Raw genomic sequence first — 26,771 nt, forward strand, 5'->3', positions numbered from 1 at the left:
GTATGGGTGTGTGTTCATTTAAACTCATGAGAGTGTCCCAAACTAGGACATGGGAATGAGAATTTCTAAGGGGGCCTAAGGTGCTGTGTGAACTGCTGTGGTGGTTTGTTTGCCCTTTGCACTGGCTTTACCTAGCAGGTATGGCAGGCAGTTCCAGCACCCCGCTATAGAGCACGGTCTTCTAGTAGACTGTTTTCCTAGGAGAAACACTACTGTGGCACTCGGGTTCCACACTGCCTCTACAGGTTGCCAAGCACTCTTTAAGTCACAATCTTCATCCTTAATGGATCATGGGGTAAGACGTGAGAATCCAGCCTTGGCAAGGAACTGGGGCTTTGTGAGGTACAGTGATCTCCTCAAAGTCATACAACCCTGAAGTGGCAGGGCCAGGACTGGAAGGCAGACCTGACTCCACACTGCAGAGGGCTGGACTAGGTTGTTACTACAGTCAGTACAGACCTTTCATAAAGACATGTCAATGCTATGGCTGAAACCATTTATTGCTAGTTACCCCCGGCTACAGCTGGGCAATGTCATCTTGCCACTGTGCTCACCATCTCCCTAGAGTGAAAAGCTCACTCATTTTTAAACATCTATTGGTCCAGGTTTTCAGGTGCATGGAGGCTGTCAGTCTGTTCGTCAGTAGTCCTGCACAGGAATGGTGATCTTCTGGATAAATTGGTCATACTTCACTTGGCCGTTTGGCTCAATATCTGCTTCCTTGAAAAGATCATCCACTGCAATAAATCACATTCATACCTCACTTTGCATTTGACGTCACAGGCATAGGACTCTTTGGAGGCTGGGGAATCGAGTAAACCAGAGAGCAGAAGGACATCCCTACCCCTACCCCTGGAGAGCACTGGTTCAATTTTCAGGCTTTCTGCAGAGGCCGGGGCGGGGGTGGGGGCACGGGCAGGGAAGTGTACTGGTGAGGATTCAGTCACTGAGTCCTTTCAAAGAAAGCTGACCTCTGTGCCCATATTTGGAGAAACCTTTGGCCTGGATGCTTCTCTTGCCACAGCCCCACCCTCCAGCCTCCCAGCAACATGGGTGTCCTCTGTGGTCCCTTCTCAGCCATGTGGCCCACCCCTGTATCCACACGGAGAGGACTTTGACAAACAGTATCTACCACCGTCAGCTCCCTGCACAAAACGTGGGGTCTGGTGTGTAGTTCAGAAGTAGTGCATGTGCCTTGCATCCTCACCCTCCTGCAAAAGCTATCCGCACCGCCCTGCATCCACTTCCTGGGCCCCAGCGCCTCCACACCTAATTCTGGGTGTGAGAAAACACCCTTTCATCCTCAAAGGAGAGGTGGCTGCTCATGCCTGAGCCTGTGGTAGTCATGGTAGTTCTGAGTAATTTGGACTGCTCCAGGAGACTGCCATTTATCTTCTTTTGTGGAAAGTGTCTACCCTTTGGCCAGTTGGTTGCTGTCCCAGTGGACAGGCCCAGTACCAGCATCAGTCTCCTGTCCAGAAGAGGTCAGCACCCCACCGCCCGGGGCTGCAGTCTGTCAGTGCCTCAGGACAGAATGGTGCCCACTGGGTCTCCCTGTCTCATTTTAACGACCCACAAAAATTGTGGTGCTGAAGTCACCCACTGGCAGCCTTCCCCACCCTGCAAGGCTGCTTCTGAGTAGGGTAGAACTGGATGTTTTCTTTCAACCCCCGCCCCCAAGGTAAAAGGTTCCTATTTCTGGTCTCCTGCCTCCCACAGCAAGCAAGAGAAACAGGTCTCCAGTAGGTTCTCTGAAATATTTTTTGGGTTTTTTTTTTTTTTTTTTTTTTTTGCTGTACTGGGGATTGAACCCAGAGCCTGTGCATGCTAGGCAAACACTCAACCACTGAGCTATATCCCCAGCTGAAATGGACTTTGCTAGCAAAACAAGTGAGAACAGTTGGAGGCCATGTGTTGCTGTGGACAGAGGTCACGGACCATGAAGTTTGGGCCCCTCTGCCCTGACTATTGATGCTCCAGCTGCACACAGAGGGCCAGCAGCATCCTGGGAGCCTGAGCAGCCACAGTGGCCTACATTTCCCCTATTCACATGGAAGCCAGCTCAAGAGAAAGTGATGAGTGCTATTTTTAACTGCTCTGCTCCGTGCTGGGCCTTTGTGAGGGCAGATAAGACCTCTCTTTATGCAATAGTAGCCCTCGAAGGGAAGAAATTGGGTAAGAAACCGTTTAAGGTCCTCAAGAAGTAGGGGGGGGGCCAAGATTCAAATCTGCTTCAAACCACAACCTGAAAATCCCACCAGTGGCCTGTTGGGATTGAGGCCTTCCTTCCCCTGTACCCTTGGGGCCAAGCCTGACTCTCCAGAACCCACCCCAGGCAAGCATGCAGCCTAACTGAAAATCCCAGCCCTGGGATCCATGGATGTGGACTTGGGGAAGACTGGGAATAGCAGCTGTGGCAAGGCCAGGGGCTGCCAGCACCAAGGGACACTACCAATGGCTAGCATGTACCACACACTATCCCAGAAGGTCCACGCCCTCATCCTGCTCTGAGGCAGGAGTGGGAGTCAGCACTGCTTCTCCAGCTGCCCCTGCGAAAGAACTCCCTTCTTAGAGCGACCTGGGCAGGGAGCATAGTGGCCATCAGAGCGAGCTGTGAGGTGCAGGAGAAAGATCAACAAGACCAGTACCCAGCTTAAGCCGTGCTGCTGGCTTCATCCATCCTCTGTGCGCTGGAGCTCTCAGGCTTCTAGGGCAACCTCTGCACAACCAAAGCCCCGCAGCAAGAGCCTGGCCACAGGGGTGTCCAGCCAGAGGCTCCACTGCCTGGGTTTTCCCAGGCTGGTCCTCCACCTTGGACCCTTCTTACCTCTTGCCCTTCTGGCTCTGTCCCCAGACCATGGTCCAGCCTGGTCTGACCTCTGCTTCCAGGCTTCTGGGCCTGGGGTCTGAATCACCCGAGGGGCATTGGCTGAGGTGTGGCACCCTCCCCATTCCCTAATCCTCTCCCGCTGGTGGGAGACAGGGCCAAGCGTTACCTTCCTTGTGGGTGAGCTTCTCCCCGAGTTTCATGAGTTTTGACCGCAGCTCAGATGCCATGATGTAACCTTTCTTCTCCTTGTCCGCCATCAACATGGCCAGAAGAATTTCTTTCTTTGGGTCCTCTTGTTTTATTTGTGTATGCATGATGGTCAGGAAGGTGGAGAAATCCAGCTCTCCACTTCTGTCTAGGAAACCCAAGCAGCAGTAAGCAGGGAGGAAAGGATCTTCCCGACCTTCACTGCTAGCTCCATTGCCCCGTGATGGTGCCAGTGGTCTTGGTGAAGAGGACACAGCCCCTCCTACTGAGTTCCCACCACAGGCTGCTCACTGGCTGGATGTTCTTCACTTCGTCCCCTTCTTTCCTACTAAGGGATGGAAGCTCGGAGTGTGGGTGGCACAGGACCAGTACAGAGCAGTACCAACTCTACTCCTTCCACCACTTAACCCTTGCCCTGAACTGAGGAAAGCAGGTCTCGGGGCCATACGTGGTGGCCTCCAGAGGACCTCTACAAGGATGGACAGATGACCTCACCTGGGCCTCAAGCCCCAGTCCCTCTGCTTTGCTGCTCAGCTACCTTTCCGCTCCCTGGAGCCTCCACTCCAAACTCCACCTGGTCCTCCTCCAAGCATGTCTGAGGGCCTCAGCCCATGCCCTGGCCACACAATGGCAGGAAACCAGAACCTCCCCTGACCACAACTTTCTGTTTAGAGGAAACAGAAGCCAAGGAAACCAGCAGCTGGAGAGGGGGGTCAGACCATGGCATGCCCATCCCTGGCCCTGGTGGGCTCCCAGCCTGCAGCACGTGCCACTAATGTGACCTCTGTTCAGCCTAAAAGACAGTGGAAACTGACAGATGAGGAAACTGAAGCCCAGAGACTGACTTGGCCTCCTGGTCTTCAGGTCAAGTGCTCTTTCCAGGCCAGCCCTTCCCCTGGACCAGCCCCTTCTTCCTGAATGCCCAGTCCCCAGCCATGCTGGCCTCTGACTCCTCTCCCTGACTTTTTTTTTTTTTTTAAAACAAGCTACAAAGCTTGTTTGTTTCTGATTATAAAACCCTATATGTTCCTGTTGTTGAAAATACAGGGAACAATAATAAAAGAAAAAACAAAGTTACCCTTAATCCCACCAACAGAGAGAACTTCAGTATCGTTTTGGGTGGGTTTTCTAGCAAGATAACATAGTTTTCAGCTCAGTCTTTGAAATCGGAAGAACGGGGTTCCAATCCTGACCCACCATTGGCTCTGAACCTTCAGCTTTACCTGTAGAGAGCATCGGGGAGCAGCTTCACCCTGGCAGGATGGTTTGCGCTACATTTTCCCATTCAAAACACTGGGGCCGCTGTTAGCACTGCTTTCTACGGGTTGTGACAGACCTGGGGGTGCCCACACCTCTGCCCCTCAGGCCCCTGGGCTTTGCACAGAGGCACTGTCTGCTCCACCTGCTGGGCCCCTCCCCAGCCCACCAGCCCACTCACCTATCCTGTGAGTCTGCAGGTGCTGCTGCACCTCCCCTGGTGTTGGGCTGGTCCCCAGGCACCTCATGGCTACCAGGAGGTCAGTGGCCTTTATCTTCCCCCTCTGCTGCTTGTCGTAGAGAGAGAAGCATTCCTTGTACTCTGCGCACAGCCCAGAGAGAGAATCAGTCACATCTGCTCACTCTCCACCCTGCCCTCACCCCTGCGCACCTCATCTTCCTCATTTTTGGGGGTGCTGGGGACGGACTTGGGGCCCTGTGCATGTGAGGCAAGCTCTCTACCATTGAGCTGCACCCCCCAACTCTCCTATCCCTTGTCTTCCCCGTCCTCTGCCTCCACCCTCTCTTCCCCCCACACAAGGTTGCCAGATATAGTAAGTAAAAATACAAAACTGCCAAATTAAACTGAATTCAGAGAAATAGTGAATTAAACTTTAGTATAAGTATGTCCCAAATTTGCATGTGATATACTCACTTATTCAGTAAGTGTTCATCTGAAATTCAAATTTAACTGGGCGTCTGTGTTTATCTGGCAACACCACCCCCTCTTTTCCTTCGCTGTCCCCTCCCTTGCCTCTTCTCCTGCCTCCCATAACTGACTAGAACTCCACCCAAACCTCTCCTCCGTGGCCAGCCAGGGGAAGTGAGCCCACAGCAGGGTGGCCAGACTCCCAGGGCCCTTTTCAAACAACATACAGAGAAACACGCCTAGGATTACTGTGAGGAGAAGGGCTGGCAGCCAGCAGCTCTGTGTTGTGGTTTATTGTCATGGTCACAGCTGTGGGCACTTGTGAGTGCCTGGCCCACTTCGGGCCTCTCTTGGTCCCGTGTTTAAAGACTTCCCATGGAACTTGTGGGAAGTTTACCCAGGGCCTGCACAGAGAAGTTGTCAGCTTGCCAGCCTAGCTCCCTGTGTGCTTGTTTGGTGGAGATGAAATGGCAGCTCAGAGCCTCCTCTACCTGCACAGTCCCACCACAGAGCTGCACGCCAGCTGCCAGACCCCAACTCTGCTGACAGATTCTCCCTCTGCCTTGGCCAAGCCCGCCATGGGAGCCCAGCCCTAGCCCAACCAGCCGGAATGCCAACTCTGTTCTCTCCCCTGCTCCTTGCTCTGCTGATGGGTCTCAGAGGCCAGCCGGGTTCTCTGGCTGACACAGAACAAGTTCTGAGCACTTCGCCCCAGGTTCTGTTTTATCCCCACAACCCTGTGATAGACACCGTTTTATTGCAGCTGTGAGGATGGGGCTGGGCCTAGCTGTGGGCAGCCTGGCTCCTGTAGTGCAGTTGTGCTCACCAGACCACACTGCTCTGTACCAGTGGAGTACTGTGGGGCAAGGAGGCAGAAGGAAGCCCCCAACTCCTTTAGTCCAGGCCAAGGCTCCTTCGTGTTCCCTAAATGAGGCCCTCAGGACTCTCTGGGAGCCTGATGGTTCAGGACTTCAGGATTAGATGAAGACAGAGTGCTAGGTGGGACTGGAGACAGAGGCCTCTGAAAATCTGTGCATACCCACCTTCCTCCAGAACTGCCCAGAGGTTGGTGGAGTGGCTCAAGTGGTGCAGTGCCTGCCTAGCAAGCCTGAGGCCCTGAGTTCAAACCCTAGTGCAATCCTCCTCCCGTCAATAAAGGCCAGAACTGCCCAGAGGCTGAGCCTCTGGAGAGGCAAACCATAAGTCCAGGTGGCAGGGGCTGGGTGGCGCTGGTAAAGCAGGGCAAAAGTCTGACCTAAGACCCCAGGTTTGGTTCCTTCCATGAGGATGAGTCATCACCTCACATGGAGGATAGAGGGAGCTTAAATTCAGTCCTCCACCCGGTGCCACTCCTGGGGACCTCTCACAGAACCCTTCCCCGTCTGGTTTGTCATGAGTGAAAGATGGGCCCAAGGCTCTCCCAAGACCTCCTCCTATGGCAGGTGTCCTCACATGTTTAAGGCTGGAAGATGTGGCCCAGGACAGACTGGCTCCAGGTAGCCCAGTGCATCCCTGGGTACATCAGTAACTGTGATGCAGGGCCTGGAGACCCTGACGCCAGAAGGGCGGGGCTCAAATGGAGTCCCTCCACTCCCCCACCCCGTGGATCAGGAATGCTGTCTTCTGACGTCAACCTCTCCAAACCTGCAGAGTCGGGTTGGAACTTGGAATTACTGTGCAGGAACAAGACAACGGGACCTGGCGGGCAGCCCTGGCTCCCACTGGCCCCTCTCCACCCTCCTTGCTTTCCCTCCTCAGCCCCATGCTGTCTTACAAGTGAACTTTGCCAATCTTGTATTTGCCTCTAGCCTACAGTTTTGATTCAGCTATGAACTGATAACTTTACTCTCAAACCATGACTGTAATCCTAGCTACTTGGGAGGCTGAGATCAGAAGGATCACAGTTTGAAGCCAGCCTAGGCAAATAGTTTATGAGACCCCATCTCCAAAATGACCAGAGAAAAATGGACTGGCGGTGTGGCTCAAATGATAGAGCGCTTGCTTTGCAAGTATGGTGCCCTGAGTAGTTCAAAGCCCAGTACTGCCAAAAAGAAAAACGCAATTTTATTTTTAGTGAACTGGAATTGTATTGTCATGAAATCTAAAGAGTGGGCCACTGCACTGTTAACCTTTATTAAGCTATTTCTCACCCTGTTACAAATTCTATGCACAAAGCTGAGACTTCTTTCCAAACTTCAGCAGTACAGATGGCAACAGGGCAGCCTCAGCTTTCTGTACAGACTGGAACATTGTTTGCTCCTCCGTTGCTCAGTAATGGCTGCTTGCACAATTCCTAAAAATGTAGCTCTTGTACCCAGTGTCCAGAGGGTAAAGACATCCTCTCCTCTTCCCCTCGCTCATAGCAGCCCAGTGACATGGCACCATTCCTACTTCACAGATGGGAAAACTGAGGTACAGAGGTCAGGGGACCTCAGGTCACTGCCTCCAAATCCCTATTCTTCCCAGCATCGCTGGCCCATCTTCTGTTCCTTAAACCTGGGTGGCCACTTTCTTGGTGCCAGACACTGGGATACAAAGAGAAATTACCTTTAGGGAGCCTCAGAAGCTGCAGGAAGGAGGCCACTGAGCCTCATGTACAGCGTGGGTGGGCGAGTCACCTCTGGATCTGGGCAGGAGTGGCCCTGCCCTGAACCCAGTGCTTTAAAGTCCCCTGGCCTGCTGCCTCTAGTCTTGGCTCTGTTTTGGAGTAACAAGTCAAAGGGCCCGTGGGGAGGTGACCCAGAGCCAGTGAAGGGCCTGGTGTGGCGCTGCCTTGGCTCTCAAGGGCCCCATGGTCCCCAGGTGACCACAGTTTTATCTCAGTGATCAGAGAGGGGCTCACTGACAAGGTGACATTTCAGCAGTGATGTGGAGGAATGGACAACTGGGTGCCACTGTCCACTGCTGGGCAGTCTGAAGCCATGGAGCTGCAGCCACCAGGTTCCCTGGCCAGGTCCGGACCTGAATCTGTGTAACCCAACTCTCTTCCTGGCCAGTGGAAACAGCTTGACGTTGCAGAAACTGAAGGACACAGGGAACAATGCCAAACTACAGAGGGGACCCCAGCTGCCCCTATCTAAAGCCCAGAGAAAGTACCTGCCTGTGGATGCAGACCCGGGCTCTTTCCTGTTTCTCTGCCAGCTACAAAGCCCCTCCCTTCCCCTACCTTCAGCCATGTCAATGGCTTCTCTCCAGCCCTGGCCTCCTCTGGCCCAGGTCCAACCACCAGGCTTTGGAGGGAACCCTCCCCAGCTCTCTTCTAAGATGGGGCTTGAAGACCACACTGACAATATGGAGCCAGCAGTCTCACCTGGGAGGCTTGCCCCTCCGCGGGGAGAGGAAGGGGTCCTGCTGAAGCCGGCCCCAAGTGAGTGCTGGGAAGGCCAGCATCCCCACCCCCACACTTCCTCCACCAACGGAAAAGCAGCACAGCAGACTAATGAGACCCATATTTTGCTGGGAGTGGCTAATTAAAGAGCAAATGGCCACCTACCATTAATCTGGTCCTGGGAAAAAAACTTGGCCTGCAGTAGAGAGAGGACAGTCAGGGAAGGACTTCAGCACAGGACCTCCCCACCCAGGGACAGGGCCCTCACTCACCATAGTGGGGCTCTGTGGCCGTTCACAGAACACAGTGACGCTAGGTTCCCTTTCCTCCAGCCTCAAGTCCCAAGTCCTGCCAGCTAGGTGGAGGCCCCGGTAATAAATCCACAGCTGCCATGGAGACCGGGCCTGACGCCATCCCCAGGGGTCAGATTCCAGCTTCCATGCATAGCAGACGCCCCTGGGCGGGCAGGTGGATTTTGCCGTAATGCAGAAAGGCTGTCCCAGGACCAACGGTCCTTCCTGGGAGTATGGCCGCTTAAGAAAAAGCCCATGCAGCACAGAAAGGGGGTCCAGCCCTAGGGACGGCCTCCATCTCTCTCTGGGCTCAGCTGGAACCCTGACAAGCTCATTGCTGGAGTTGGGCACTATAAGGCCGGTCACCTGAGCTATTCATGACAGCTCAGCGATGCCTCAGGAGACATGGGTTTTGGTGCTCTGGGGCTGAGATTAAAAACCCTCCCCTCCTGCTGACCTGTCACTTTACCCTGCTATGCCTCAGTCCCTCGTCAGGCCACATGACAACTGCTGAGAGAATGAAGTAGTCCGCACACAGCCTCCTTCTGCGGGTAAGGGTGGCAGGCCTGCAGCCCCAAGTCAGCTACTCAGGATGACTTTCCCTGGCCTGGCCAGAGGCTTCTCCACCTTTTCCCCTCCATGCCCCACAGCCCTTCAGCCCAGGCTGGACTCCCATACCCTCACCATGATGTGTGAGGGACCAGGCACGACAGAGGCCCTTTTTGTCATCCACAGCCTTCAACCAAGATTATCAGGCTGCACAGGTTGCGCCCTGCACCAGAGGACATGGGGGCTAGCGGCAGAGCCCTCGCTAGTTTGTACCAGGGCTCCAGGACCCATGGGACCCCCTCCTGTCCTGACCAGTTCCATGTAGAAAGTCTTCTCTCCCCTAAATCATGTCCTGAGTCCCCTCTTCCTAGGTTCCCAAACTGGAGATCTCCATGAGGACTGTGCCCTCAGCAGGGGACGCTGCTGGGTGTGGCCTGAGAAGTGAGGGTCGAAGGCAGGAGGCACTTCTTGGGGTGCAGGCCATGTCTGCTAGGGTGCACTGTGTACCCCAACACTCTGCCTTGCATGTAGAGGTGATGCCAATGGTGCCTCAAATGTCTGGTGACCACAAACACCTGCACTGGGGTGGTGTCCACAGACTCCCCACCCTACTGCCCCCTGTGCATGCTGCCCCTCCATGCAGTGCTCCCCAGCACCACTTGGGGGTTGTTTGCACTCTTTATTCTTGATCCCCGGGCCCCTCGCCTGGCCACCACCACTACTCCTCTGGGTCTCTTTCCTCCTGCACCATTGGACCCCCAGTGGAGGGCTCCAGGGGCAGGGAAGCTCCTGCTCCACCCCCACCCAGGCCACCGTGCACGAGATTCCCAAGCAGAGCCCTGGTCCCCATGTCTTGGAAAGGCTTCCATAGGAAGAGCGCTAGGCTCCCGCTATCCCCAGAGATTCAGACCACGGTCATCTGCTCGCCACCTCCTGTGCTGTGTTCCTGAGCCTGGCTCTCCCCATAAGCGGCCCCTCCACAATAAGACACAATAAGCATGACAGAGGAGTCTGAGTCTTGCCAGGCTCAGTGCTTGCTGGGTGAAGGAGCAGAGTTGGCCCTCAGAGATCTTTGCTCCCTCCTGTGGAAGCAATTTGCAGATGTAATTAGAAGAGTTCACCCTGGAGCATGTGGTCCTAACCAGGAAGGGTTCTGACAGAGGCACACAGGGAGAGGCCATGTGCCCACCACACAAGCAGGGAACCCCAGGATTCTGCTTCACACTGGCTGGACGATGGAGGAGGCAGAAGAGCCTCCCGGAGCCCTGCCACCACCTTGATTTTGGACCTGAGATAAACTGTTATTTTTGGCGGCACTGGGGCTTGAACTCAGGGCCTCCTCATGCAGGCGCCCTACCACTTGAGGCACTCCACCAGCCTTTTTTTGTGGTAAGTTTTCTGAAATAGGGTCTCATGAACTGTTTGCCCAGGCTGGCTTTGAACCACAACCCTCCTGATCTCTGCCTCCCAAATAGCTAGGATTATAGGCGTGAGCCACTGGTGCCAGGCACTTCTGTTGGTTTAATCCACCAAGCTTGTGGCACTTTGTTTTTGCAGCCCCGGCAAACTTACCTAGGGCCCAAACTTGCCCCTGGGTTCGCTGGGCACCGAGGTGCTGGTTTTCTGGGAAGATGAAGCCACGGTGCAGTGAAGATGGCTTCCCAGCAAACTGCCCGAGACCCTGGTCACAAGAGACATGGGTCTCTGAGGCTCCTATCACTTGATTTCCTTCCTTTCCTGAGTATTCACTTTCATGCCTAATGTTTCATTCACTTTTTAAAAACTGTTGTCTTACCCAAAACGTACAATGCTCAGGCCCACAAACTAGGCCTGTAGTATCTGTTAAGACTTCAGGGTCTTGAGGGAGGGGAAGCAAGAGTGCTGGTGAGACAAAGATGAGCTGCTCTTGCTCCCTTCCTCTGTGGTTTCTGGGAACAGCCCCAGAAAGGCTTTGTGGCTGTAATGAGACCAAAAGGGCAGCACAGCTGAGAGGCCAGGACATCCATAGCTGGGCCACCCCTGGGGTCAGGCCTTAGAGGTCTTCTTCTGCCCTGTGCTCCCAGCCTCTAAGAGCTGGAGTGACCATGACGAAGAGGCCCCCTTCTTGCCCCCACCCCTAGGAAGTGCCCCTTAGATGCCTGGCAAATGGCCTCCAGGGTCAATGGGCAGACAAGGCTGAGTGGGCCACTGGAGTCTGCCCAGGGTTCTGCTAGAGGGGGCTTCGCCCCAAATGGGGCCCCAGACCAGTTAAGTCCCTCCCTGTTCCAGGACTCCCTCCTGCCTCCCCACTTCACATCCAATGTCAGAAATAGCCAATTAGGCTGGGCTACACACACACCAGCCTTTATTCCCACTTCTTACCACCCAAGGCTGCCAGCACTGGGCCTGACCCACGGAGGGACCCATGGGAGGAGAACCTGAGTCTGGGGCTCCCTGAGGGCACAAGGAGGCAGGGCAGGGGCAAAGCAGGGCAGCCCAGACCCACAGCACACACAGCCAGGTCTGGCTGGAGAAGGATGCAGTTCTTGGCCCTGTGAGGAGGGAGTAAGTTTGCTGTGCTTACAGAGGGGCCTCCCGTTCTGGGAGCAGGGCCCCTGGCAGAAGGTAAGAGATGCAGGTGAGAAAGGGTAGCTGGACAACCTTGAGGTGTCCCCATCAGGGAAAAGGGCAAGGGCTTAACTCTGCCTTCCATGCAGCTCCACACCACATGGCAGGCTGACACTGAGCTACCGCTGAGGGAGGACAAGACAGTGGAGGGACAGCATTGTGGGCCCCCATGCTCGGGCTGGCACAGCTGGGGAAGTGAGGCCTGTGGTGCCCTGGGGTGTGGGTGACTCAACACCATGAGCAGTTTGAAGCGAGGGTCTGGGGTGCACACAGCCTTCCCAGGCTGGGAAGCCTGAACCACTTGTCTGTGTTAAGGCTGCCCCAAGAGGGTCAGGAACCCAGCCCACTGAGCCACTTTGGGACCACGACTCACTGAGTATGAACGAGCCCTGAGAGGAGACACGTTTAGCTTCACAATACAGAGAAGGTTGACAGAACCCAGGAACCTGGTGTCCAGGGCCAGGCAGCTGAAGGCCAGCCAAGTAGTACACCAAGTCCCCTCATACATGGCCATCAGATATCCTAGGAAGGTCAGCCCAGCCCGGAGGCACGGAGTGCTCAACTGCAGTCAGAGGCAGAGGGCAGGGCCCCAATCTTGACCTGGACACATTTCCCCAAACTGAATTCCATCCTGAAAAGATCCAAACCAGAGACTTGACCAAAACAGGTGCGTCTTCAACAATGTAATCTGCACACATACACCGGCCCACGTGCAAACACACGGCTGCCAGGTTCTTACACTGCACACCCGCACACTCGTGCTCAGATACCCCAGGGCCCACCCGCCTCCCCAGGTGCAGTAGTGGCCCGTACCGGGGACTCAGTGCCGACTGCTGACGTGGAGAGTGTAGAAGGCCCAGGGCTCAGGAACGTAGATGACCCCTGGGTACTTCTTCCTGAGTACAGGGTCGTTCCAAAGCCAGGCCACCCAGAGCGCCACCAGTGAGAGGGTGAGGGCAAAGGAGCAGAGTAGGAAGAGGCCGTTGCTGTCCAGGAAGAGGCACCTGTGCTTCTGGTGCAGGACGAGGGCCAGCATGGCGAAGAAGGTGAAGATGAAGAGGATGAAGATCTGGCCTTCGGCCACCAGGTACCTGGAGAGGCAGGGCAGGTGTGATGATGTCCCTCCCCGGACCTGGTCCCATCAGCAAGAATCGCCGGCCACTCCTGCACAGCCCACTGGCAGTATACCGCGTTGGCTTAACGTATTTGAAGTTTTTCAGTCTGTTGCCAATACTTATGTTTTGGGCACTGGGGATTGAACCCAGGGCCTCGAGCACGCTGTGCAAATGCTCTTCCACTCGAGCCATGCCCCCATCCCTTTCCATTTGTATTTTGGTTTTGAGATAAGGGGCTGGTCTCAAATTCCTCCTGGACACAGCTGGGGTTACAGGTGTGTTGTCAAGAAGATTACCAACTTGTTGCCAATACTTAAGTAACAATATTTAAAGAACAGAATATCTAAAAGTGTGGCTTTCTTGCTTCCCTGATCACATCAGAAACTGACCAGAGGAGAAAGCAGCAACCCGCTTTAAAGCATTTGACACTTGGCCCCAGCACCCACCATTCCCTATGGCCTCCTCTGCTTGATGTGTGTTACCTGCTTGGTTTCTGAAGGCATTTGAGTTTGGGAATGCAGCTGCAGCTTACCGAGGTTGTCATTACTGACCCTTGGAGGCCAGGGCATGGTCAGATCTCCCAGAGACCCTCAGGCACCCCTGGTGTCCACGGGCCTGGAGGGTTTCTAAGGCTATCTACTCATTTCTCCGCCACCAGGGGGAGCCGTAGTGCCGACCCATCCACACACGGAACTCCAGCTCTGCAACTCAGTAGCTGGTGACCTTGGGGAACTGTGACTTCTCAGCCTGTTCTCTTGGGCTCTCAACCGTGGGACTGTCCGGCACTACGCTGAGATCTGTAGCAAGCTCTCGCCCAGCTCTCGGGCCCAGGGAAGGAGACACCTTTTCACGTGGAGAGGGCTTCCCATCAACCCATCAAAGAGGGACTCCGTTCTACCCAGGCCTTCCTGCAATGTCCACAATCCCCCGTCTGTCTCAGCAGAAGTGACAGTGGGTAAGAGCCTGGCTGGGGCCTGGAGCCTCCATAATGGTGACAGGGAACTGGAGGGGAGAAAGGACCAGGTGAGTGGTCCTGAGGTCGTGGACTCCTAGTTTATCCTCATCACCTCCATTCCTTTAGAGTTTACAAAGCCCCTTCTCCCTGGACCCCCACCATGTCCAGAAGGAGACAGGCAGGATTCCACAGAGGGGGAAACTGAGGCCTGGGGCTCCACAGGACTTGGAGTTGAAGTTGGACTCTTGGCCCCGTGGTGGGGACACAGAGAGGTGGGACATGAGGCCAGAAACTGTGCAACTTCATCCTCTCCCACCTCCACGCCATCTTAGACTTGTAGATGCCACCACAAGGCACGGCCATGGTCAACACTAGACCCAGGAGGAAGCAGGGGCCTGGAGAGGGCCACGGGCAGGTCTGCCGTCCCGTGGAGGCTCACTAAGTGCCTGTGTCCTGCCACACCCCAGGGACAGTGTCACTCACCAGTAGTATAGGCCACTGGGCACCAGGAGGAGCAGGGCGGGCCCAGGCATGGAGCTCTGGGCTTTGGAGGCCGTGAAACATCCGCTGAAGTACATGAAGAGGATGAGGAAGAAGGGGATGTACCTGTGACAGGAAGGCCACACTTCAGAAGCCTGCCTGCAGCTCTGGCCACCGGCTTCCACCATCTTTCCACCAGGAGCTGGCACTTCACTTCATGGTTTACACAGCACCTGTCTTGGGTGAGGTGTGCTCCTCTCCACCCAACATTTCCCAAGACAGGAACAGGAACAGAAACAAGGTGAGGCCCATAAAGCAGATGCCCCAGGCTCCACACTACCCTGGACCCTGGCAGCCCCAGGCCCACATTGGACTGTAAATAGGGGTACCCAACAGGGCTAGGGATGGGAAAAGTACACTGCAAAGGGCCTCCAAGGAACCCTGTTCAGTCTCCCACCCACACTCAACCACAGCCGCCATCTCATCCAAAAGTACAGCCCCACTTCCCCCACCCCCACACACACAGGGCCCCCTTTCTCCTATGCTCTCCATCTCTGTCTGTCTCACTCTCTCTCTCCCTATCGCCCAATCCACTCCCCCACCCTGTTTTGTTAGTTCCCAGGCCTGTGCATCTGCCCTCTCCCTTCCCAACCTTCCACGAAAAGGCCTTCCAGCAAGGCAGGAGAGATGGCAGGAGGCCTGTCCATTCTGTGCCCTGAAACAGACCCCACAAACACCGCAGCAGATCCAGGGCTGGCTTGCCACTTCCTAGCTGCCAGCTTCTCACCTCCTCCCTCTGGCCTGCTTATTCTGTGTAGGATGGAGGCTCTGGATCTCCTAAGGCAGAGCCCACATTTCTGAGGTTTCTTTCTGACTGGTAAAGGAGTGGAGGAGAGCCTGGCAGTTCTGAGGCAGGGGAGCACAAGATGAACCCCCTAACCTGGTCATGCTGGTTCTTCTCAGCTTCCTACATTCCGTAACACCTTCCTCTCCTCACCACCCTCACCACTCCGTCACCATCTGGAGTTGTTTATCAGGGCTTCATCCTTTCCACCCATGCGCCAGCCTTAGCCTGGGTGGGACAACAGCTGCTCATTGCCCTCTAGTGGTGGCCACAAGCACTGCAGCCTGAAAGGAGGAATTATGGGAGGGAGGAGGCTAGGAACCCAGGGCCAGGGCCAGTGGCTAGGTCTCCCTGGCAGGTTCATCAGGGTCACCACTCACAGTACCCTCTCAAGGAAACAGAACACCATTCCAGCCGCTCCACTGCACACACGGAGAGCTGGTCCCCAAAGAGCCTTGCCAGGGCTGTGGGACAGACAGAGTGGCCTTTGACTCACCACAGGCAATGACCCAGGTACTCGTCGTAATAGTACAGCAGCTCAAAGGAGTCAATCTGGGAAGGCAGAGCAGCGTCAGGGGGCCGCGCTTCATAGGGGACCTGGGCACACCTGCCCACCCCGATCCCCTCAGCCTCCCCTCACCGCCCAGACCTTGCCCTCTACCACAGGGGTCAGGGGCCCAGATGCTGTGACACTTTCTGATAATCCTTGGGCATCCTAGGGATGGGTACCCTCACCTAGCCACATGCCTTCAACAAAAGGTCAGGCGTGGTGACGGGCAGGGACAACTTCTGTAGCCCACAGGACAGGGCTCAGGGCGTCCATGGGGAGCGGGAGGCAGCCTCACCAGTGTCTCTGGCTTGAGGTTCTTGATGATGGGGTTCTCCCGGACGGACAGGTGGTGCTGGTAGCCACTGAAGATCAGGCGGTGGTTGACGGAGTCACCCACCAGGTGGATGCTGGCACCCATGATGAAGGTGATGATGCTGACGTAGACCATGGAGCGAGGCAGGGTGCGGGGGGACCGCTCGATGAGCTGAGGTTCGGAACAAGGCCCACAGCATGACACTCTTTGTCTCCCTCCCTCTGGAAGCAGGAGGTCCCTCAGCAGCACAGCCCAGCTCCCCCTGCTCACGGGACCCCACGAACCCAGGCAGGGCCTCAGAACAACGCCTCTCCGCCACAATCCACATCCCAGGGAAGATCAGACTTGGGGACCGGCTCACTGCCCATGGTTACACACAAGCAGGCCTTCAAAACAGGAGGCCAGGCCAGGCCCGGCCCTCCACCCTATCTGTGCCCTGGTTGGCTGCACCAGTCTGCTCAAGGGACCTGGGAAGAACATGCTGGGGAGTCAGGAAGGTGGGCAGGTGTTCTAGCTCTTTCTGAGATTATACCCCTCCTATTTTCACCCACCATATCCATGCATTCTGCATCTACAGATGGAACCAACCATGGATCAGAGAGATTTGAAAGAAATTGTGTCTGTACTGACTTGTCTTGTGGCTACTCCGTAAATGATACAGTGCAACAAGCACTGACACAGCACTGAGTTAAGTCATTTAAAGATTAACTTTACAGGTTCTCCACACCAGAGGTGGGGTTCAGACTCCACGACTGCCCTTTCTGTCCCCACACACCCCAATCAGTCCCACTCCATAGCTGTGATTGAGTGTGACAGAGGGACAGATCAAGGGCTGGGGTTAGGGGAAGATGGAGATGGGCCCCACCTCCCCAGTAGGGGCCCCAGCTGAGATGGGAGAGAGGTTCAGGCAGAAGGACCTACATACAAGGCTGTGCTTGGGAAACCATCTGGGGAGGCTAAGGCAGGAGTGCCTGGGCCTGAGGGGAGGCCAAGAGGGAGGCCAGCAGGGGAGAAGGGCCACACGGTACCTTCAGCAGGAGAAAGGGCGTGATGACGTTGTAGGCCATGTGGAAGTAGTCCCCAACGCTGGGCTTGTTGAGAGGGAACCACTCAAGAGGGAACACCAGCTGGGGGGCAGGCAGGGGAGAGACATGCTCAAGCAGGCCCTCAGGCCTTGGGGCCAGCCCTCCTGTAAAGTGATCTCTAGGGATCTTCTTTGGCAGCCTGGGGACAAGAGGACTTCCAGAGAGGGAAACTGAGTCTCACAGTAGACATAAATTTAGGCCTGCCCTGGCCTAAATTTTGTTTGGAGCCGAAAGGCTCCTCTGTGACTTGGCTGTACTGTACCACCAACTTGCTGGTAGGACTTGTTGAAAACCTTCTCTGTGCCTCAGTTTCCCCAACTGGTGTCCATGTGGTCTACCTGACTCCTCAGTGCCCCTGTACAATGAGGTGCCCTGACCATGAGGCCAACATGGGAAACGACCCTGTCCACTGAGCGCGGCTTCCAAATCAGGGCAGAGCAGGCATTAGGCCACCAAGTAGAACAAAAATACGATGGAAAAGGTGGCTCAATTCTCCCTTCTCTACTTTCCTCAGAGAGGAGGTGGGCCAGGGGCTCCTCCATGTGGACGGTCCTCTGTCCTCCTCCTGGTCCCCCGAGTCCTGGCCTTGTCAGGGCAGCACAAAAGCTACTAATGCAAGGTCAAACACCTCACAACCACAAAACTGCACTCAAGAACATCTGTTGACTGACAATGTGTAATGACCAAAAGTTTCAATCAAAGGTTTCAGCGTTTCTTTCTTTTAACTCAGAAATTGAATAAAGCTAGCCTTCCCAGGGCACTGGCCTCTCAATCTCAATCTCTCGCCCCTTTCTCAGTCTCAGTGTGTTTGTGTGTGTATATCTACAGATATCAAGAGGTACATGCTACTGAAATATGTTTTGTGATACCAAAATACCAGAAATAGCTGACTCTTCAACTAAATAGGCTAGGTGAATACATCATAGGACATTTTTACTATGGGAAGTTTAGAGCTGGTGGAATGACTCAAATGGTAAGAGTAGCTGCCTAGCAAGCATGAGGCCCTGAGTTCAAACCCCAGTGCTGCCCCCTACCCCAAAAAAGTGAAAAACAATCAAATTGCAGAATAAGGGGAGGGGGGTAAACAAGAATATAACAGAGGGGGTGAATTTGCTCAAAGAGCACGGTATGCATGAATTATCACAGAGAAATTCCCTCATATTATTATGTATGCTAATTCAAAAATAAAAATTAAAAAATTTTCATTTTGGTAAGGAAAAAAAAGGATGCATATGCATGGTTGTGTGAGCAGAGAATGGAGCAGAAGGCTGTACCCCAAACTGTCAGGGGAGAGACTGGAAAGACATATGGAGTCTAATATTTCTTTATAACGTCTACATGGTACTTCTACAACTTATAAACATTTTTATGTCTAGTTATTACAAAACTAGAACTATTATGTGTACTTCTGAAAAGCTCCAGTGTACACGTAAGCTTTTCAAATGTACACTCACTGAACAAGCCCCACTTAGGGCTACAGTGACCACAGCAACCCTGGGTAGCAGTGGGGACCCTGAGAGGCCAGCTGAAGCTGAGTCCTGGTGAAAGAGGAACCACAGGTTCTGGCCTCTTCTCTTCCCCTCCAGAAACAGCAGTTCTGCCCCCAAAATGTGGGACCTTCACGCTGGAGGAGGGCTAAGTGAAGCCAGACAAATAATCTTAAGAGATGAAAGAAGCCCCCCCAAGGAACAGTGACCAGGTGTACAAGGTCACCAAACCCTGACCAGATGACCAACTCCTGGCTCAAATCCTCTTCATTTCCACATATAAAAACCTGATGAAAAGTCTGCTACAGGGAGAACCAGCATCGCCATCCTCCTGCCACACTGCAGGGACACCTGGTCCCATGCACCAATTGTCACTGACCTGCGATAACTAGTACGCATGGCATTTACACACTTTTTCTCTCCTTCAATCTGGAGTATCCCAGATTCTGACTAATAGCAAGGCAGCACTGTCTGTACTGGAGCAGTAAAATGGCCTTCTGCTGGACTGCACAGTCCCTCCGAGTCTCGGCTGTTATGACATGCCACCATGGTGCATTCAGAGAAGCTGCTCTTTTCTTGCTGACTACGTCATCAGGGAACTCTGAGAAGGGGTGTGAGGACTTCAGGAGGGTGCACATATTGGGGCTCTGCCTAGACATCAAACAGCTGAACCACGCTGGGAAGGAGCGGGAATCTAGGCCAAAGGCTAGCCCCTCTGCTTGCTAGTTTGGTGACCCTGAGCCAGACTTCCATCCTCAAGTTTCCTCATCAAATTGGGGTTAATGATGACAGTGTTAATATGAGGATTAATAAATTTAAATATGTGTGCTACAAGCGTGGCTCAGGCGGTAGAAAGCCTGCCTTGGAAGCACAAGGCCCTACATTCAAAACCCTAGTACTGCCAAACAAATAAATGAATAAACTTAAACACATAAAAACTTAGAATAGCGTAAGTACTCAATGTATGTGCACTGCTATTTCCACCTTACTGTTATCATTCAGTAAAAACATAAGGAGCACTTCCAGTGTCAGACGCCATTGTAGGGACCAGTCAGTTACAACATCACCAAACTGTTTTCCAAGAGGACTCTGCTGCTTTACCATAAGCACCTAAGGGACGCCTGTGATGGCATCAGCTATTATTTTTACAGTCCACTCACAAAAAGTGACAATTAGGTGTTTGGTAGCACCTCATTATTTCCATTCTCTTTATCTACCATCTATCTATTTATACCTATCTATCATTTACCAATCATCTCTATAGCTACCTCCCTGAGGGTCTCTTCCAGGACTAACCTCTTCTGTGCACCCATGAAAGAGCCCTGGAGAGAAGGGGATGGTTTCACCAGATGGCAACTAAAAATTACTTACACTCAGTCATTTATAATATGCAAAAGTAGCCTATCTGCTTCATCTGTAGAAAAGTGACAACATCCCAAAACTATCGGGAAGGACAGCAGACACTCTGCTTCCTTTCTCTGGCTCAATGATTTAGTTAAATGTGGTTCACCTGCTTCAGGATGTGGGCTACAGCGAGGACAGGATGACTCTGCAGGGCCACCAACTCCCTTGACAGTTGGGGCACACGATGAGTACGGACCCCTCACTTGCTGCAGGTTACCAGTCTGGCACGCACACAGCTAACGAAATGTGAAGGCATAGAGAGCTGAGCTCCTCTTGGTTTACTGGAAGAATGACTTGTCTATGGTCACACAAGTCACATTGAGTCTCCTCAGTGTTGGTCATGGCTCTGTCACAGCTTCACACTCACCATGGCGATGGGGCGGCCAAAGTCCAGAACCCAGTTCTGCAGCGTGAAGTAGAACCAGAGGTCGAAGTGGAAGGGAGCCGAGCAGTCAGCCTCATCAGCCTTGCCAGAGCCATGCCTAAGGAAGGAACAAGCCAGGGGTCAGCTCTTCTCTCCTCCCCACACTGGAACCTTTCCTGGAGGTGAGCCACAAAGAGGTATGGGGACTTGAAGGCAGGGAGACAGGCAACTGAGGCCTAGGCCATTGGGGAAGCCCGGTCTTGCAGTCCAGGGGACAAAGGACTTCAGTTGCTCTGACTGCAGCTTCCCTGTGATTCAGGAAGTAAACTGTCAAACAGCTATAGTAACTGTTGTGCTTTCTCCCCTATAAAATGATGGGGAAATAAAACCAGGCAAAGGAGGCAAACATGGCTGAAAACAAGCAACACTGTGGTGGAATGACACTGGACAACTGAGCACTTACTGCCCTCCAGGCACTACTGTTATCTGCTTACAAGTATGACGGCATTACATGCATTCAAAATTCCTTTGTACTGTTGGGAGTTGGAACTCAGTACTTTGTGCACACTAAACACACTCTTACCACTGAGCTACACCCCAAGGCCTCACTTAATTCCTTCAATCTGCACAGAAACCCTTTGAGATTAGAGTATCATCCCCACTTATAAGTGAATAAACAAGCCCAAGAGGCTAAGTCACTTGTTCCAGGCCACACAGCTAAGGACTTGAACCAAAATGATTGGGCTCCAGAGCTTACACTGGTCCACGGGGTGGGCACAAGGCCTAAGCTAGACCAATTAGAGCCCTCCAACTAGATTTGCCTTAGAGGTAGTGGAAGGGACAGGACCTCTTGCCTCTTGGTTCCTGGACTTTAAGGAGGTAAGCATAGGGCTGCTGGAATTCCTCTTCTTACCAACCCACAGTGAAACACCGAAGGAAGCCAGCAAGGACGAGTTGATGGGAGAGGGAGCAGGGAGCAAGACATGTAGTACCACCTGACATGTCTGTGATGGCTAATCTTATCAGCTTGAGGAGATGCCTAAAAGAGTAGTAGAAAAGCCCACTTCTGCATGTGTCTGTGAGGATGTCTCAGAGATCATCAGCATGTAGGATGGTAACTGAGGAAAACACCTGCTCTGAATGTAGGCAGCACCATCCAAAAGACTGGGGGCCTGGGTGGAATACAAGGTGAAAGAAGTAAGTCAGCCTGAGCAGGCAAGCTCCATTCTTGCTGAGCAAGATGCAGCCACTGTTGCCTTAGTCACTCACAGACATCAGACTCCATCTTCTTCAGCCTTTCAACATGGACTCATCCCAGTGACTCTCCATGGAGTTTCCAGGCCTTCAGTCTTAGACTGGGACTGCATTGTTGGCCCCTGAGGTTCTGAGGCTCCCAGCATCTTGGACTGAACAGCTACTGGGTCCTCTGGCTCTCCAGCGTGCCATTGTTGGGTCTACCCAGTCTCCAACTGTGTACATCAATCCAATAAATCCACTTTTATAATTTTATATATATTTGATTGGTTCTGTTCCTCTACAGAACCCTGATGAACACCTTTGGATGCCCGTTTTTCTTACAAAGCAGCTGGTCTCTGGCTATTCGCAGTGCTGAGGTGCAGAGGCCTTTGAGGAAGCTTTGCCCAGAGCTCTGCAGCTCCTGCAGGAAGCGCCCTACGGGAGGCGAGCCTCACTAAGTCGGCTCAGCCATGACACCACCATGGGCTGGAGTGTGCTCTCCCATCTAGACTGTCAGGAAGAGGCTCTCACAATGTGCCTTCCTCCCAAGCAGGGTCCAAATCCTCTTTACAGCATTCTGCCATTACTCACCACCTCCAAACACAAGCAGCCCATCACCCCCTAAGATGACTGAGGTTGAGTGTCATCCTGTGCCCGGAACAGTGCTGTGTGACATGAGTGTGTTCTTCTTACTAGTGGCAAATATTAGAGACGTCCAAAGGCTGTCCTCTGCCCGTGCTTCATTGCTCCCAGGGAGGCAAGGCCTTGGTTTCAGGCAGGACACGGGCAGTGGGTCTTCTGTAAGTCAACAAGGTCTTCTCAGTGCACCCCACTTACAGCACACCAGCTGTGTGCTATGCTAGGAGCCTCACCGTACCATCTAATTCCTGGGAGGCAGGAGCTGTCACTCTGCTGCTTCACGGGGAGGGTGCTGAGGCTGAGAGATGCCCTCCAAGGCTCAGCCACAGTCACCTGCACAGTGAGGAGCTGCTGTGAACATTTCTTTAGCCAGGTGATTTCCCACCCCTGCTTCTTCTGGGAAGAGATGGTGTTTCCTTGGCCACAGGAAGGTCTGGTGAGCTGATGGGTCCAGTGGGATATTTCTAACTGGAGCTGGCAAATGAGTTCCTTCCTTCTGGTGCTGGGACTCTAAAGACCCAAGCCCCAAGGCTACCTGTGGCCAAGCCTCCTCCTTTCAGGGACAGCCAGGTGAGAATGAAGTCGCCCCCCAAAGGATGGGGATACCTAGTGTTCATGTGTCCCCAGTGGGCATGTGTCTATCCCAGGCCTGTGATCTGGCCATCTGAGCCAGCACAGGCTCCCATCTGAGAGTTCAGCAGGTCAACTGGCTTTCTACTTGCAACCCGGGAGTCCTGAGGAGCAGAGTTCAACCTGGGCTTCGATGAATTCAACACCTGTGCTCTTAGCAGCTAACTCTTTGTTTCTGAATGACGGTAACAAGCCAGGCAGCACAGTGGAAGGTCAAGTTAGAGATAGGTTGGTGTGGCCTGGAGCAGTGTGCAAAGTCTGCAGAAAGAAAGGGAGCCTGGAGGCAGGGGACAATGATACCATGCCAATGAGCAGGAAGGGCCTGGAGGTGGAGGTGACAGGGCAGCCACTGGGGCAGATTAAAAAAAGGGAGGGCTGGCCACGCCTTGGAGCAGGCAGATATTCACAAGGTAACTAGGAGGATTGCTCAGGGCTCAGAGACAGTGACCCATACAGAGGGTCCATTCTGCCCCTTTCACTTAGTGATTATCAGGGCAAGGCCTCAAAGAGCAGCCAGTGATAACCTCCAGGCCCAAAGGACTTGGATGAAGGAGGATGAAGCCTTAGTGCCTTGCTGTGAAACTTCCAAAGAATGGATGTTTGGTAGAAGGAATAATAGAAGTGTGGGTGTGACTCCCTCCACTACCTCAGAAGCACCTGAGTCAATGGGACCCCCGCCACAAGTCCAGCAAGTTAAGAGTGTGTTGGGGAGGGGAAAGGGGGAGGCAGTCACAGGGCAGAATGGGAACCAGTCTCTGACTGGTTTTCTTCCGTCAGGACACTGACCACGGGAGGCAGAACACAGAATTAAGGTAAAGGCAGCCTCTTCCCCCAGCCCCTGGCCCAAGGACAAGCAATCACCAGCCCATCCCAAGATCCCGGCTCTGCACACTTCACACACTGGGCCCTGAGCCCTGCCAGCCCTAGGTCTCAAACACCAGCAGTGCTTGCTGAGAACAATGGTTAGAGCAGGATGGCAGGTAACCTGAAACGAGGGTGGCCTCCACTCTCCTCCACAGCCCCAAGTCTGCCCTATGGGGAAACTGACACCGTGACAGCTGGGGAGCACATAGCGCACAGCTGAAGTATCTGCAGGACTAGATGGTAGGAAAGGAAGGGGTCCTGTCCTGAAGGAGTAAGCAGACACATCTGTAATCCTACAACAACGAGGAATAGAGAGGGGCTCATGTTGGTTTCATATAAAGAATATTAGATGAAAAATTTTAATGAAAAATGGCGAAGTATGCTGGGTGCCAGTAGCTCATACCTATAATCCTAGTTACTTGAGAGGCAGAGATCAGAAGGATCACAGTTCAAAGCCAGCCCTGGGCAAACAGTTCGTGAGACCCTATCTTGAAAATACCCACCACAAAACAGAGCTGATGGAGTGGCTCAAGTGGTAGAGTGCCTGCCTACCAAGTGTGAAGCCCTGAGATCAAACCCCAGTGCCACCAAAAAAAAAGAAAGAAAGAAAAAAATGAGTAAGTGCAGGCAAATAATGACAGGCAGAAAAAGAAAGACAATCAGAAACTCCAGGAAAAACAAAAGCAAATGTAGCTGTGAACCATCACTTGGCTCTGTATGAAACAACACTTACATGTCTTGAAAAATCCTAAGCATCATATATTGATTTTTGGTGTTTAAGATAAATCCACAAATAAAATATAGGAGATAATTATGACAGTCCCAAATGTAGAAGATAACTATTCTCCCTTCTCCACCCCAGTGCCTAGCACAGTGCTGGGCAAACCAGAGGTGTTTAATAAGTGCCTGCTGAACACCATAAATGATTCTGGTCTGTAAAATGGTATGAGCCCCAGCCTGGTCAGGCTGAGCCTGTTTCCTCAATAAAATGATCAGTTCACAGGCTGAGGTGACACTTAGATGAGCAAATGGAACATAAAGTATGCAATCCAGACACATGCTGCTTAATCACGGGAACAAGTGCTCAGAAATGCATCGTTAGGCACTTTCACCTTGGATGAGCATCCTGGAGTGTGCCACCACAAACCAAGCCAGCTCTGACAGCATATGCAAGATAATCTTATGGGATGACCACTGTAGATGCGGTCAGGGTCCCAAATTGTGCTCAGTAAATTGTTTCCAAGTGGACAAGAAAACAGTTTGTGGCTGTCAGTCCACATATCGTGCAGTAGCAGAAGAGCTAGTCTCAGCCCAGAGTCCCAAACTTCTGTCATCCCAAATCATACCACAGACTACCTAAACGTGACTTTCGCACACCATGGCTTCTCAAAGCCTAGGGAATAAAAGCTGCATTCTTAATATGTCCCTCAGAGCAGAAACTAGGGTGAGGCAAAGGACGGGCCCAACATCTGAGTAGGCATTAGTTTTCGGGGTCCCCAGAGCAGGTGCATCCTCAAATTCTGCACTGTATTCCCAGCCCTGTTGCATTAAAAGCTCTTCACAGTCCGTCCTCCTGTCACTCCTTCTTACACCCAGAAAACTCCAGCACCAACCACTGCATCCTTGCCTTTCCGCACAGTCTCCCGGGCTGAGCAGCATTCTGTGCTGGGTCCCCTGCAGAGTCCTACAAGACTCAGCTCCTCCATGAAGCCCTCTAAGACTGCCTCTCCCCTCTGCGTGGGCCCTGACCCTCCTGGCTCGGACAGGACAGTAAGGCGCTCCCTTCGCCCTGCCCTTGGGGCCTGACATTGCGATGGGCACCCCAGGAATGTTGTGGTCCGTAAGGCGGATGAAAACAGAATGGAGGGAAAGATGAAAAGGCGGTTTGTCTGTCCCAGCCCTGTCCATCCCAGCTAGATAACCCAAACTGCCTTCCTTCAGAAGGGCTCCTCCTGACTCAGGATGGGAGCTCACCCCCTTCTCGGCCGTGCCTCCGCTACCGTCTCACTTTTTAGGGCTCCCAGGGCAAGGAGTGAGTCATGGTCAGAATGCAAGTCTTATTCAAGGCTGAAGGACCCCGGAAAAGCCGGGGGCGACACCCGGAACTTGCAGATGAGTTGGAGCCACGGAAACGGGAGGGCCCAGCCGAGCTTCTCTAACCCCGGAGGGGTTCCCCCAGGTCTTCCCTGGGAAACAGTGGTCCTAGTGCGGTCACGTGGCAGGGAAAGGAGAGCCCCGAACTCTGGGCGACGGCGGAGCGGGGGGCGCAGAGCCTCGCGGGCCCGGGGATCTCCAGGAGGAGAACGGAACAGAGGAGCGCGCGCAGGTGAGTGCCGGGAACGCGGTCCGGGTGCGGGACCCCGGCCCGCCCGCCCCGCCCGCCCCGCTCGCCCACCTGGCCTGCAGGAAGGAGGCGCCTGGCTGCGCGCCCGAACCCCCCGCCGCTCCCGTGAGCGGCCGCCTCCGCGCCGCCGCCTCCATGGCTGCCCCGCCGGGGCCCTGGCCTTCCGCTTGAGAGCCGGCTCTGCTCGCGGCGCACTGCTCCCAGCACGGAGCTCCGGCGCGTGAGGGGGCGGGGGAAGGGGGCGGAGCCACAGGGTGCGCGGCTAGGGCGGGGGGCGGAGCTACGGGACGCCTAGCGCGGAGGAAGGGCGGGGCCCGGGGAGGAGGGCGGGGGAGGAGGGGGTAAGGAGGGGAGGAGGGAACAGGAGGGCGGGGCTCCGGGCCGGGGCCTGGCGAGCTCCGCCCCGGGAAGTAGTGCGGTGGGGGTGGACCTGCGCCCGCAGCAAGTGCACCGATAGAGTCCCGGGATCCCCGCGTCTTCCCGAAAGGGAAGTTTTGCAAAGTCTGGCTGAGGCCTGGGTAGGGCTGGAGCAGAATAGGGCTCTGAGGAGGAGGCCAAACTGACTCACGTGCTCCCCAGGGCGGATGCAAGGTGCGTTTCCCTTGTCCTTGGGGATGGGATCGCCTGGGGTTACATGACCTTCCACGCGGTGCTGGGCGCCTTCCTTCCCGGATTAAAGTGGTCTCTTATTAAAATATTCCCACTGTGGTCCTTGATGACAGGAACCAATAATCCGTGGGT

At 53.9% G+C, this 26,771-nt stretch overlaps 2 protein-coding genes across 4 annotated transcripts; both read right to left on the minus strand.

Annotated features, from left to right (window-relative positions):
• Positions 1 to 479: 479 nt before the first annotated feature.
• Positions 480 to 10,789, minus strand: Calml4 (calmodulin like 4). 2 transcript variants are annotated; one of them, XM_020166555.2, is made up of 6 exons: positions 10,686 to 10,789; positions 8,544 to 8,727; positions 8,437 to 8,467; positions 4,476 to 4,616; positions 2,997 to 3,185; positions 480 to 737 (listed from the first exon to the last, which is right to left on the minus strand). In XM_020166555.2, the coding sequence occupies exons 2-6, from the start codon at positions 8,544 to 8,546 to the stop codon at positions 640 to 642; spliced, it is 462 nt and encodes a 153-aa protein (XP_020022144.1). In that variant the 5' UTR covers positions 8,547 to 8,727; positions 10,686 to 10,789; the 3' UTR covers positions 480 to 639. The 2 variants fall into 2 exon arrangements, with proteins under 2 accessions (XP_020022144.1, XP_073918128.1); XM_074062027.1 differs by lacking the exons at positions 8,437 to 8,467; positions 10,686 to 10,789 and having other exon boundaries at positions 8,544 to 8,650.
• A 1,599-nt stretch (positions 10,790 to 12,388) lies between these two features.
• Cln6 (CLN6 transmembrane ER protein) lies at positions 12,389 to 26,262 on the minus strand. 2 transcript variants are annotated; one of them, XM_020166532.2, is made up of 7 exons: positions 26,082 to 26,261; positions 20,321 to 20,435; positions 17,006 to 17,104; positions 15,960 to 16,148; positions 15,611 to 15,666; positions 14,274 to 14,396; positions 12,389 to 12,811 (listed from the first exon to the last, which is right to left on the minus strand). In XM_020166532.2, the coding sequence occupies exons 1-7, from the start codon at positions 26,165 to 26,167 to the stop codon at positions 12,541 to 12,543; spliced, it is 939 nt and encodes a 312-aa protein (XP_020022121.1). In that variant the 5' UTR covers positions 26,168 to 26,261; the 3' UTR covers positions 12,389 to 12,540. The 2 variants fall into 2 exon arrangements, with proteins under 2 accessions (XP_020022121.1, XP_020022128.1); XM_020166539.2 differs by lacking the exon at positions 17,006 to 17,104 and having other exon boundaries at positions 26,082 to 26,262.
• Positions 26,263 to 26,771: the final 509 nt, after the last annotated feature.

This window comes from Castor canadensis, chromosome 19, assembly GCF_047511655.1.
Source record: "Castor canadensis chromosome 19, mCasCan1.hap1v2, whole genome shotgun sequence".
In the NCBI taxonomy this organism is placed as follows: domain Eukaryota; kingdom Metazoa; phylum Chordata; class Mammalia; order Rodentia; family Castoridae; genus Castor; species Castor canadensis.

Bases quoted from the DNA above. Each gene is read 5' to 3' on its own strand.
- Calml4 (XM_020166555.2), bottom strand. The intron at 4,617-8,436 runs GTAGGTGGCCAT...GGCTGTGCGCAG, and splicing joins TTCCCAGGACCAGATTAATG to AGTACAAGGAATGCTTCTCT. The intron at 738-2,996 runs GTAACGCTTGGC...GATTTATTGCAG, and splicing joins GAAGCTCACCCACAAGGAAG to TGGATGATCTTTTCAAGGAA.
- Cln6 (XM_020166532.2), bottom strand. From the start codon at position 26,167: ATGGAGGCGGCGGCGCGGAGGCGGCCGCTCACGGGAGCGGCGGGGGGT. The intron at 20,436-26,081 runs GTGGGCGAGCGG...TTCCTTCCTTAG, and splicing joins GCCTCCTTCCTGCAGGCCAG to GCATGGCTCTGGCAAGGCTG. The intron at 16,149-17,005 runs GTACCGTGTGGC...TCCGAACCTCAG, and splicing joins CGCCCTTTCTCCTGCTGAAG to CTCATCGAGCGGTCCCCCCG.